This window comes from Magnolia sinica, chromosome 13 (genome assembly GCF_029962835.1).
Source record: "Magnolia sinica isolate HGM2019 chromosome 13, MsV1, whole genome shotgun sequence".
In the NCBI taxonomy this organism is placed as follows: Eukaryota; Viridiplantae; Streptophyta; class Magnoliopsida; order Magnoliales; family Magnoliaceae; genus Magnolia; species Magnolia sinica.
The window spans coordinates 2,727,279-2,740,799 of NC_080585.1; the positions used below are offsets into that span (position 1 = coordinate 2,727,279).

General features: G+C 38.4%; 1 protein-coding gene across 1 annotated transcript; it reads right to left on the reverse strand.

Moving 5' to 3' along the window:
• Nucleotides 1-272: 272 nt before the first annotated feature.
• On the reverse strand, nt 273-6,073 carry LOC131223961 (outer plastidial membrane protein porin-like). The gene is made up of 6 exons (XM_058219557.1): nt 6,041-6,073; nt 5,505-5,632; nt 4,855-4,978; nt 1,366-1,434; nt 1,105-1,175; nt 273-808 (listed from the first exon to the last, which is right to left on the reverse strand). The coding sequence occupies exons 1-6, from the start codon at nt 6,071-6,073 to the stop codon at nt 556-558; spliced, it is 678 nt and encodes a 225-aa protein (XP_058075540.1). The 3' UTR covers nt 273-555.
• Nucleotides 6,074-13,521: the final 7,448 nt, after the last annotated feature.

The window sequence follows — 13,521 nt, forward strand, 5'->3', positions numbered from 1 at the left end:
TGATCTTCATTGATCGATTGGGTGTGACCATGCAAGATCGGGAGGTCTCATCCCTCGCCGGATCCAACCTAAGTAGTAATTGAATTCCATACTCCATGGTTGTAGTGATGGCCCGCTCCATTGCATGTTTCCTTTATAATTTTCTCAGTTATGATGATTACTGTTAGAATTTTATATCATTTATTCCTTTTATTTCCGCTGTTTAATTATCTCCATGAGCATGCATCATAATTAGGGCTGTCCTGCGTCAACTCCTCACTTTGATAGGCCTCATCTCCCTAGGTTCTATGGCAGTAGAAGTTGCATACTTGACGCATGTTCTCTGTGTTTGCATGGATCAATGGGTGATGAAGGGGAATTTAATCAAGTTTATTCCCTGCAGTATATGGGCCCTCCCAGTTAGGAAGGTTATATGCCGTTTTTAGACCAAGTTGTTTGGGTGTGAGGTTAGATCTCATTGGTGGGGATCTTCTACCCATGGTTTTGATCCTACTCCAATCTCCATATCCTAACCCTTTGTTGCTACCATCATTCAATTGACTACTTTTCAATGAATCAATTTATACGTTTATTGTTTTCAACGCTAATGATTGGAGTAGTAACTGTTATCATACATCTAATGTAGTGTCTCAAACAGAGGAAAAAGAAAATAAAGTAATGCTGGACCAAACAAATTGAAGAAAGAACAATAAAGGAAAAAGTATCAAGAAATACCTTGTTCCAAACCATTAGCTTTGGAATTGATGCAACATCTAGCTCTGACAGAACTTTGTCGATAGCATCAATCTGTTGCTGAGCTAGTGGATGGCTGAACTTGGTTACAAAACAGATTATAAGTAAACATGACCAATCAGAATGCAAAAGAACCATATACCAATGTTTGAAACAGGTGTGTTACATAATGTATCGTTCGCCATCGATACCATTACGTATCGCCCTGGCAGCTGTTTCAGGACAATACAGAGCTGATACACCCGTATTGTTCATCTTGATACTGCTACATATCAGGCGATATGTACTGACTTCAGATGATACTTTAAACCTTGGTATATGCTATTTTGTTACCTGAATACAGGTCATCAAGAGGCTCATAAAAAATTGTACCTGATATCCACAACATGCACCAAAAGCGAGGACTCTGATATTTCCTCCAGTGTTGCTCTGAATGCAGCAACCTGTAGCAACAACCAGTTTAACAATACTGGTGAGAATTCAATGGCTTCATATTCCTATGATCGATTTGTTGAGTATCCAATAGAAGCTCTTATTTTAGAGCGTCCATGCCAAACCAAATCAACCAAGTTTAGATATGAACCCAAACATACAAGTATAATTGGCAGATTTTGAAGTTCTAGAAGAGCTTACAAGTGTTGTTGGTAGCTTCTGGATGAATCCAACAGTATCTGTTAGGAGAAACTCCTTCCCATTATTGATCTGTACAGGATGCCAGCAAAAGAAGAAATTAGGGGAGAAAAGAAGGCATAAAGAATGATGCCTATTTGCAAGATACATGGCTAGTCTAGTGGCAAATAATTCACCCAACAGTATCAAGTGGACTATCAAGAAACATTTGCTCATGTAGCGAAGTTAAACTATGTGAATTCTCCCATCAATCGTTGTATTTCATAATCTGCCTCTTCATTAGCTAAATGAGAAGAATTTGTTTCTTTACGAACATTACGAGAACTTCAAGAAGACCTATATTTGTTCCTGCATCCTAAGTTCCACCCACCAGGAAAGAAAGGTCAGTTTTTCTGAAAGATAATTATGTTTGGATGTCATGGTCTTCAGGACTGGAAACAAAGCCAAAGGTTTGAAAGAACAATGATGAACTATAATAAGGGCCTGTTTGGTAGACGCTGATTTTCAGTTAGTCACAATTATATATTAGATATCACGACCTCTAATACATAATTCCATTTTATTTAATCATAATTAGAGCTTTGCTAAGCCCACACGTGTGTACAATAATGCTAATGCACAGGCCACCACATGTGCCGACCTGGCACATTCATACGAGATCATCCATTAATCAGAGTAAAACTCTTAAGCTGCTTTCCTCCAAGAATTAGGTGAGTCCAATTGCCAGATGTGGCACAATTTACAAAATAAATTTATAGCTCGGATGAAATTCTTTTAACCATTCAATCGTTTCTAGCATTTTGGCCCACCTGCTGAATAGACCAGATTTATTTTTGGGAGAGAACATATACACAGTCTGGACCACCATATGGATGGTTTAGATATTGCACCTATTAGCTAGGTTGACACATCTGGTGGTGTGTATTAGCATTATTGTACACGCATGTGGGCTTATACTGGTGGCTGATGCTATACAGTGAAATTTTCTTTTTGTGTCTATCACAACCTTCTTCCAATTCATGCTCAACTAAGAAAACAAGAATACCAACCAAATCCAACTATACACTGGTGAAATATGAGCATTCATATGTACATGCACCCTACAATTTTCCACATGGCAAACATGTACCACAATCCAACCTGTCTGAATAATCCGCATGAGCCAAGCAAAAACAGGAATTTTGTGATTTTGCACCTGTTGGTTTCCACCTTTTGGTGATTTTGCACCTGTCACATCAGTTTACTGAATTTGATTTAATAACAATTTTCTTAATAGAAATAAAGTGCACTTAATAACATTTACTCAAACTGTCTATGACTCCTCTAAAGGATATAATTCATAAAGCAACTTCATTTCTTACATATGATGAAAGTTATGGTGACCTGCATAACACATTGTTCAACTAAAGATATCACCAATGAGGGATACAAATGAGTAAACTACCAAGCCATGAGTGTGTGTGTGTGTGTGTGTATGTGTGAGTGAGAGAGAGAGAGAGAGAGAGAGAGCAGTGTTTTTTTTTTTTTGGTAATAGAATTTGGTGGTCACAGTTTCCATCTATCTCTATAGAGTGAGAACCATTTACCTCCTCCGTCAACACCAAGAGCAACAGGACTGCCCTGCAGAGACCACTGCAGCAGAACCACTAGAAGAACCTCCAGACAGCCCTGCAGAGACCACTGCAGCAGAACCACTAGAAGAACCTGAGAAAACATAACATGATCAAGAATACAGATGTATAGATTGATTTATAGACGTTACATAGTAAAGAATAAACTAACAAACTTATCGAAATGGCCAAGTACTGGAACCAACTTATTTTAGTTAGTGCCGGCAAACAAGCCCCCCACAGCGTCAGCTAAGCCTACTTTTGTTGTAGTGCAAGTTAGACCCATGACATCCATGCAAGTTTAAATGAATAAATACAAGGGCATTAAACAACAAAAACACTTGTGGAACAGTGGATGGAGCGTCTCCTTGTCAACGGTAACACCTTTACTCAAGCACATTTACAATCAACATTTACAAAAAAATTGTAAATAAAATAAAAGTTGGTTTCTAAAAAAATGAAAAAAGACCCAGATGGCTGGACCAGCTGACCAGCCTAACCCGGACAGTTCAAATGGTTTCTTGCCCAAAATGGGTTCTGGTGACTCAACCCATTTATTTGGCCATTCCATCATCGATCCAACTCACCAATCCATAGTTGTCAAGACCCACATCAGATCTGGTCTACAGCTTGGGAGCTCCAAGCCATTGGATGATCAACAACTTAAAGAAGAGAGGAATGGACATTCCAAATGTTTGTTTGTTGTGCTTTAAGGCTGAGGAAACAGTAGATCATCTCTTTATCCACTGTCCTTATTCAAAGGATATTTGGTGGAGGGTTCTTAGGATGGCAGGAATCTCATGGACTATGCTAAAGCAATCGAAGACCTTTTCTGCTTGTGGCACAATAAGCACAGAGGAGGCTTAGGAAAAAGAAAGTGGAGGATTGTTCTGTTGGCTGTGTGTTGGGATGTGTGGGTAAATGAACAATCATTGTTTCAGGAATCAGAGCTCTTCTTCAACCAAGGTGCTCTTGAAAGTCCTTGTTTTGTTCAGGGATTGGGCTCCCTAGCTGTTAGGTTCCCCTGTGGCTTTTGGTTGCTTCTGTATATAGGGTTTCTTCCTTTCAGCAGTGGGGTTGAAGTTTGTAATATAGTTTTAGTTCTTTCTAGTTCTGTCAGTCGTTGGGCTGAGGGTTGTACTTTAGTTTCTGTTTTTAGGTTTTTACTTTTCTTCTAGGTTTTTTCTTGTTCTTTCCTTTTTCCCTTTCCTTAGTGTTGTTTTCTTACCGGTTTCTTTTAATAATATTCACTTTTCAAAAAAATTATAATGGGATTGTCATACTCAATAGGGAGTTGAACTTCTGCAATCCCAGTAGTCCACTGTGTAGAAGTTTCTTCTGAGTTCCTCCTCTTCACCTGACAGAGAAGTAGTCAAATTCATGATTCAGTAGAGATTGGATGGTACCACAAATAAAATATGGCTGCAAGATTGGGTAACAAGACATGCGAATTTAAAGCAAGAATTACTTGCCTTAGAAAACAAGAGATGCTCAGAAAAAATAAATAAAATAAAACAAATAAAAAATAAAAAAACAGAAGAAGAAATCAACAATGAGCATAATGACAACCCCACCAATGTCTAAATCTAATATGTGATAGATTTACAAGATTTTTTTTATTATTACTATTTAGTATGAGGGGTTGAATACACAATCCTTCAAGTAAAAACAGGATCATATGAATATCAACAGGATATGATTGGATGTGGAGCAAACAGTTAAAAGGCATGTCCATCAAAAACCATATAGACATGGCTGCATGGGCTGTTAATCTCAAGAGAGGAGGCGAGAGCAGTCCAGATACAACCATTGTCAAAGGAAAGCAGCCCCAAGGCACTGTTCTAATAAAAACAATGAGGAGATGTAATACCACCAATCTCACCTTAAGATGCTCTGGAATGACGTACAATTCATCCTCTGCACTTTGTAAATCATTCTCAATTTGATCTGTAGCATCAATGCTCTTGCCCCTTTTCTTCGACAATTCTTGTTCAACATACTTCAACCTAGAAACAAGAAAACATGGAAATATGGGAGTTGATACAAGTTGAAAGGAGTCAGTCAGTACAATTGGAGAAGTTAAGAATTCAGCACTCAACATTGGCAGACAAACAACACCAGCCATAACACAAATCGAATTCAATAAATGCATAAAAAACACTGGGAAAAAAAAAATCTACTTATGGAAACACGCATTTTCCATTTTTTCTGATTTTCCCAGAATATTTTGAATTAAAAAAAGTTTGCAGAAATATTGGCAAATATTGGCAACAGTGTGGTTGATAATGGCGCAATGGTATTAGTTTTTTGGCTAGCTGATACAGCCACAGATTCCAATATTTAGACCTTTGATTGTACGGTTATCAGAATCCTCAAAAAGTCCATGTACCATAGAATTTAAACATAGATTGGACATCATGCATCCATGTCTGATGCAAGCAGTCACATATCTATTCAAGTAAAATAATCCACGAGAAGGTATGAAGAAAAAAAAAATTTTGAATGCTGCAGAAGCAGGAAGTACATATCTACCAAACTGGATGTCTTACGTTAGAGTTTGTGTCCACTTTCACATCAGTTGTAATGTTCTTGTTCTTCAATTGCGTATTCACATCGGCCAGAAACAGCTCGCCTTTCTTGGTTCCTGATGCAGTGATTGCCTACATATGTGGAACAAGACAAAATGTCATTTAACATAAATAGGCCAGGATTCAGCAAGTACTGAAATCAATAAAACCCTTGCAATTGAAACTTGAATGTGAACAAAAATATGGCTAATGACAAGAGGCCCAACAAGACTAAGAAGTACCCCACAGACCAGCACATGAAATGATAATTGTAACGAGACATACCCAATTATAGCTTCTTTAACATCAGAGGCGCAACACAATGACTACAGAAGGAGATATTGAACCCAATAATATTCTCACCCAAACAAGCCTAACTGCTTGGTTTTATATAAATGGTGGGTAAGACATTTTTAAATATACCAAGCATGCAGATACATGTACATTCATAATTGCAGACAATATTATACAATGATATACATGGAGACATATATCACAAACCATATTGAGTTTAACAGAAACATCTGGTGACATCAACTATTAAGTTTAAACTCTAAAACTTTAACTTTAACATGAGATAGTACACTATTGTTTGATACTGTGAGTCACATGGCATGCGGCTAAGTACATAATATGACATTTGTTTGTGCCAGGAATAACTTCAAGACAGTTTGTGCAGCAAGACAGTTACAAATGATAAAAAGATAATTTCCTTCAATAATTGACTCATTGAGATAACATGCATGAAATGTTTGAGTTCGACATGAGTCATTGATTCCTTAGGACTTTACAAGCATAGCTATGAGCAAAATATGAACTTCCTTCAACTTCAGACCTGCTTTGGTTGATCTGGACAGCTACGAAATCATTACCAATTATATAAATAATGAAACATCTCATATCTCTATTCGAGGAATCTGAGCATTTACATAAATAACACTAGTAACCAGCTAATGTGCACAGTGTTTGGTATTGTTCATATAACTACATAATAATTCCAGCAAAAAACAAAGAAAGAGATACTCATCATGTTAACATTGTATTAATTTCAGCTACTAGAAAAGTTCATAAATACTACAAGCTTGAATCAAGAACTGCTTACCGAGATCCAAAACCACAAACCCAATGTATGGAACAACCGGCTTTGGTATGATTATCATTGTATGTCCAGCATATGCCATCAACAAGGGCAGTGCTGCAAATGAGGGTAACACCAATTTTCTGTTCCACAGTTAAATAAAAGGATAGTCCAAAATCATTTAAGGTAAAGTTCCCAGGCAAAGGGAAAAAAGACTGAATCAAGCTTTTCTCAAGCACATAGGAAGCCAGCAAGGATGAAACCAGAACTTACATTCTCCATGGGACATGAAGGGCATCATCAACAAATCCGAACAGAATCATGAAGCAGATTGATCATTCCCCTATACAGAGTAAAAACAAAAAATATCAGATTCTTACCCTGCACAAAAAGAACAGAAAATATCAGATTCTTGCCTTGCACAAAAAGATGAGACCTGGATATGTGGAACAGGCCCCAAATAGTCCAGCCCTGTTGGGAATGCAATGGTGTTTATTTGCTAACAGAGAATCTATAAAATAAGAAAGTATTTAAGTAAGAAAAATCTAAGATTACTCAGCAGCTGAAATGAAGTCATCGAAACAATTCTGAATGGCCATATAGACCACCATTGCTTCCACCTTCAATACACAGCTTTTTAGGCTGGGTATAACCAGCAGACACAAGATACTCAGCAGCTAAAATGAAGTCATCGAAACAATTCTGTTTCTTTGAAAGGGATCCCGCTTTATCCCATTCCTCTCCATACTCTCCACCACCACGTATATTTGCAATGGAGAAGACAATACCCAAATGCCATATAAGAACAATGCGACTCACACTAAATGATAGTGTAAGAGTTGCATTAAACCCCCCATAACCATACAACAAGGATGGATGCATCAGTTTCCACAGTCCTAATGCACTCTAGTCCCAATTCTTGGGATGCCATTAAAATTGTGAGAGAGTATTCAACCACAAAACTCTACAATGGGAGTATATACAACTCACAGTTTCCATGGAACTGGAAAGAGATAGGATTGTGGAAGTTGAATCACCTTAAGAGGCAGCGCATCTGCTGCCAAAGCACGGTCATCAACAACGAGGGGATTCAGACCATCTGAAGAAGTAAGCTCATGAATACCAGCCAAAAGTGGCCGCCAGCGTTCAGAATGGCAACAAATGGAGGCAAAATAGTCACTCTTTTTCTGATGGATGAGCTACAATGCAGAAGTAACCATAAATAATCTTGATTTCCCAATTAACAAGGACTTCGAATTTGAGCTGATATCTACAAATGCATCAAACAGATACCTACTGGAGGGCAATGGGAATTGCTGAGACTTTTCCTTTTGCAAAGCCCACAACTCCATGATAGTTGCCACAAGATAACATGAAAGTGTACTTGACTACTTGTCCTCCCTGAAACAGGAAGTGAAGAGAAAGATCACATACAATAGAGAAATGAATTTTATTCCTAAGAAAGAACCCAAATAAAAGAGAAAAGAGCATCACCTTTTGTAACTTTGCAAGTCCGATTTACATTGATTAGTTTCACATCAAAACCATGACATTATTCCAGAAAAATTAGAAGTTCTCAAGAAGAACGAAGTACACAAAAGGTTGGTGCAACAAATGAATGACTTGCAACTTAGATAAAAGGTTTCACAAAGAATTATAGAGAAAAATTCTGAAGTAGAGCTCATAAGCACAGGTGAAAAAGAATCATACCAACTAAGATACAGTGCAATTAAAGATGAAATAGATGGCTATAGCAAGCATCCAAATAGGAAGCATTAAGAGATAATAGAAAAGCAAAATTTGCCAGAGGGCTTACACAGATGTCTATGTTGACAGTGGACTGTTGGCAAGTTAATCTTAAACAATCCACCATCATAGGAAGCATTTTAAGGAAAGGATTTTCTCTAGAGGACTTATAGATTTGTATATGTTGACAATTGACTATTAGCAAGTAATCTTTCTTTCTTTTTTTCTTCTTCTTCTTTTTGAACATTGTTGGCAAGTTATCTTAAACCATCCATTGCTTTCATATAGGGGTGGCTGCCTGATGAGTGGACCAGCCATGTTGGCACTCTGCTGCATTTGCATGTAGAGAGGGTGCATATGGGGATAGCAAGCCCCTTATTTACCAACATGTCAATGAGATGATTTTTTATTTTTTATTTTTACTTTGAAGATCTTATTGCACAAAAGGCTAAAAGCCAAAAGAATTACAGGAAAAGAAAAACCAAACAAAAGAGAAACTACAACTACAAATCAGCCCAATTAACAGCAAACTAATCTGCCCCAATTGCCTTAGATTCGATTGCCACCACATTCTACCAACATGCATCTATATTTAATCTTTAAAGAACATCAGAGAATCCAAACCACCCATTTGTAGAGATCTTCAAAACCGCTAGAACAAGACAAACCCCACAAAGGATCAAGAACATCCAATGGCCCAATATATACCCTTAAAAAATTTCTAATTAAGAGTTTTGAATTTCGAATCCCTAATTAGGGATTTTCAGTTTTTTAATCTATAATCCACAATTAGGGAATCGACACTACAAATCCCTAATTAGGGATTCGAAACTCAAAAAATTTCAATACACAAATCATTGCACAATGTTACTTTTAAGGATTAAAAATGCTATAAAAAAAAAAAATGTCCAAATTGATATGAATAGATAAGGAGAGAGGGGGAAAGAGAGAGAGAGAGAGAGAATGATCTGAACCAAAGAAAATAAGAAAATAAAAGAGGGAGCGGTAGATCGAGCGGATAGGGAGAGGGGAGAGTTCGAGAGTGGAGAGGGAGAGAGAGAGAGGTAGAGGTAGATCGACCATAGAGGGAGAGGGAGAGGGAGAGGCACAGAGAGAGAAGGAGAGATGGAGGGAGAGGGAGTGGTAGATTGAGAGGAGAGAGGCGTAGAGAGAGAGAGAGAGAGAGAGAGAGAGTCGGGGGCAGGTAGAAGGAGAGAGTCAGGGTTGGGATCGAAATGAGGGGGTGTAGGGTTTTTTTTATATATATAGAGACAAGTTAGTCGGCGCCCTCTTTTACTTAGCGCCGGTGCAAGGTCCACGCAAAGTGCCGGTTAAGCTCTAGTTTGTTGTAGTGTTGATGAGGTCAATTTTTATTGATTGGTTACCATTATTTTCTGTATTATGGTCCACCTGAGATTTAGATCTGCTTCATTTTTGGATCATGCCTTAAAATGAGTTTTCAAACTGGATGGACAACATGGATATAAGGAAAATACATTACGGTGAGCCTCATGGATCCCACCCCCCTTAATGGAGACGGGCACCAAGCCGCACCCGGTTTGAGTAGATCACCCGATCTACTAAGGTTGGTGCATCCCTAACTATAAGGCCCACTATGATGTACATGCCTTACATTCGCAAGGTCCATCCATTTTGAGCAATCGGCACTAATCGAGCACCCTTTGATCGCTCGAGCATACCAAAGCTCAAGTAACCGAACTAGCCAAAAACTGTCCAGAGAGTTAACAAGAATATTCTGAATATGCTCAATCAATTGACCAGGAGGTTCGAGAGATCAAGCATGGTCCAAAACTGCTGCGCAAGCAATCTATCTAATTTTGGAGAGGCTCGATTGATCAAGCATGGCACTTGAGCAATCTCATGATTTAGCATATATTGAAGACTTCCATTCAATAATCTCCACTATAGATTTAATCTACATGCTCCATTGCTTCGCTGCCATCATCATCTCTAATTGTTTTCCATCATAACTTCATTATCGCTTCTTGTGTAGATTCTTTCTTCATTAAGCCTTTCAAGTTCGAAGAAGTCGCGTAGAACTTGAACTTCTTTGTGGAAACCAATTTAGTAAGCATATCATTCAGATTCACTCTTGGGTGGATTTTCTCTTGAGTCACACCGTCTTCCTCAAGCACATGTCGGATAAAATGACGATGAACATCAAAATGTTTACTAAGAGAGTAATAAACAGAATTCTTTGCCAAATTGATTACACTTTCGATGTCACAATTAACCGGCACGACCTCCTGCTTAAACTGAGATGATTTATTATTCCTCTTAACCAAACACATTCTTTAAATGTCTCCATTTTCAGCTGTGAAAAGAGTCATCACAAACTAAAGCTTCGACATCTAACTAATCGCTCCACCTGCTGACACAAATGGGTAACCAAAAGTCGACCTTTCTATTATCCATACTACCCGCGTAATTTAAATCCACATATCCTAATAACTTGTACATTGATTTTTCAAATGTTAAGACGTAGTTTTACGTACCTTGAATGTATCAAAGTAGTCATTTCACTACCTCTTAGTATTGCCTACCGAGGTTAGACATGTATCTACTAACAATACCCACCGAATATGAAATATTCAGTCTTGTACAAACCATAGTATATATTAAGCTACAAACCGCACTCGAATAAGGCACATAAGACATAACATGCTTTTCTTCATCTATTTCAGGACACTGTTAAGAAGAAAGCCTAAAATGAGTTGCGGGAGAAACATTGACCAGTTTTGTCTTGTCCATCTCATTCTTCACCAATACCTTCTCAAGGTATTCTACCTGAGATAACTATAGCTTGCTCATCTTTCTGTCTCTGTCTATGTCAATATCGAGAACACTCTTTGCAGCTTTCAAATCTCTCATCTCGAATGTTCCTGATAATTGAGTCTTCAGTATGTCGATCTCAGATATACTATGACTGACGATAAGCATGTCATCAATATACAATACCAAGATAATGAACTTGTCATCACTCAATGTCTTCAAGTAGACACAATGATCATACTCATTCCTGATAGATTTCTGAATTACCATAAAAGAATTAAATTTCTTATATCATTGCCTAGGTGACTATTTCAGGCTATACAATGACATCTTTAACTTGCAAAACTTGTTCTCTACCTCTTTTATTTCAAAACCTTCTGGTTGCTTCTAAATTATTTTTACCAAAATACTTCTCTACATTAAACTTCATGTTAGATGTCATTGATACCTTGCTTTCAGATTCAATCTGCTTCCCAATGTTATCTAAAATACCACTTGTTGGGACTCGCAGAAGCACACAGAGCGAATCAAGCAAAATAATCACAATCGCACAAACAAATTCAAATAAGAATAATCCAATTTTTACGTGGAAAAACTCTTGTGGGAAAAAACCACGGCACAAGCGATAAGTAATGCACTATAAAAGCAATATTACAAAAGATAATCAATCTTACTGATTCGAATAATACCTCGAATCTCCTTTGAACCTTAGCTATCACCTTGAAACCCTTAGGAACGTCTTAAAAAGCCCTTAACTTCTCCTAATCCCTATTAAAACCGATATATATACTATCACAACCGGACTAGGAAACAAATCGTGCACATTTTGCACGCGTCGTCGATCACTGTTGAGCGATTGACATTAATAGAGCACCCTTCGATTGCTCGACCAGACCAATACTCGAGTGACCGAACTAGCAAAAAATTATCCAAAGAGTTAACAAGAATATTCTGAATATGCTCAATCGATCGACCAGGAGGTTCGAGTGATTGAGCATGGTCCAAAACTGTCCAGCAAGCAATCGGTCTAATTCCAAAGAGGTTCGATCGATCGAGCATGGCACTCAAGCGATCAAAGTCCCATGATTCAGCATAGATGGAAGACATCCATTCAACACTTACAACCTTACATGAGCTGTAAAATAGATGGACCATGTCAATATTGCAAAAACATCTACTTTGCTGGGGAGGTTTGTCACAAGGACCTGGATTAGGTACTAGCCCTGCCTGTGTGTCGAGAGAGCTCGGTACATGTTGGGCTCTGAAGGCATTATGCATGAGTTTTATTTACACCATTTATCCATTTTGCCATATCATTTTAGAAAATGAGCCCAAGAGGTAGATTGAAGGTTCCAGTGGACCACACCACAGAAAACAGCGGTGATAATGACGCCCACCAGTGAAACCTTGCTAAGGCCCACCGTAATATTTGTTTTCTATTCACCCTGTTCATAAAGTCTTATAAACCTGGATGAAGCAAAAACACAAATGTTAGCTGGATCCAAAACTTCTGTTTTTTGGGCTTGATCCAAAACAACTGATATGAAAAAAATAGATGGACGGTGTGGATAAAACTTATCCATCACTGTGGCCCCTCGAGCCCCTGCTAATGCTGAGCTCGGGACAGTCAAGGAAGTACCCAATCTGCATCCCGGTCACGCTCGCGTAACTTCCGGAAGGATTGCGTCCTGCCCCTGCCTGCACGAAAATCGGTCCAGACAGGTAGGGATGTCAATGTACCGGGCTTGGGCCTGAAAATCAGAAATTTGACTGCTATACAGGCAGGGGTTCTGTGGAGCCCACTGTAATGTATGGGTTTTATCCACGCCGTTATGCATGTTTCCAAATCATTGTAGTACACGAGCCCAAAAATGAGACCAATCCAAGGCCCAAGAAAACCACACCAAAGGAAGCAGCAGTGATAATGACACTCACCGTTGAAATCTTCCCAGAGCCGACCGTGACAATCACCGTTGAAATATTCCTAGAGCTGATGTGTATTTTCCATTCAACCTGTTCATAAAGTCGTATAGACTTGTATGAAGGCTAAACATAAATTTGGATTTGATCCAAAACTTACATGGCCATCAAGAAGTTTTTAATGGTGGGTGTTACATCTCCACTGTGGGGTCCACTTGATCCTTGGATTTACCCCATGTTTTAGCTCATACCCTAAAATGATCCGGAAAAATGGATGAATGGTATGCATAAAACTTATACATACTGGTGGGCCCCACGGAGCCCTGACTGGACTGATTCAGTTCAGGCGTGGCGAGGACGCCATCCGCTTTGTAATTTCAACGTAATTTCAGCTGAAGGAATCCATGAAAGTATCAAAATCTGAATTTTCTAAAGCGCGTTTTGA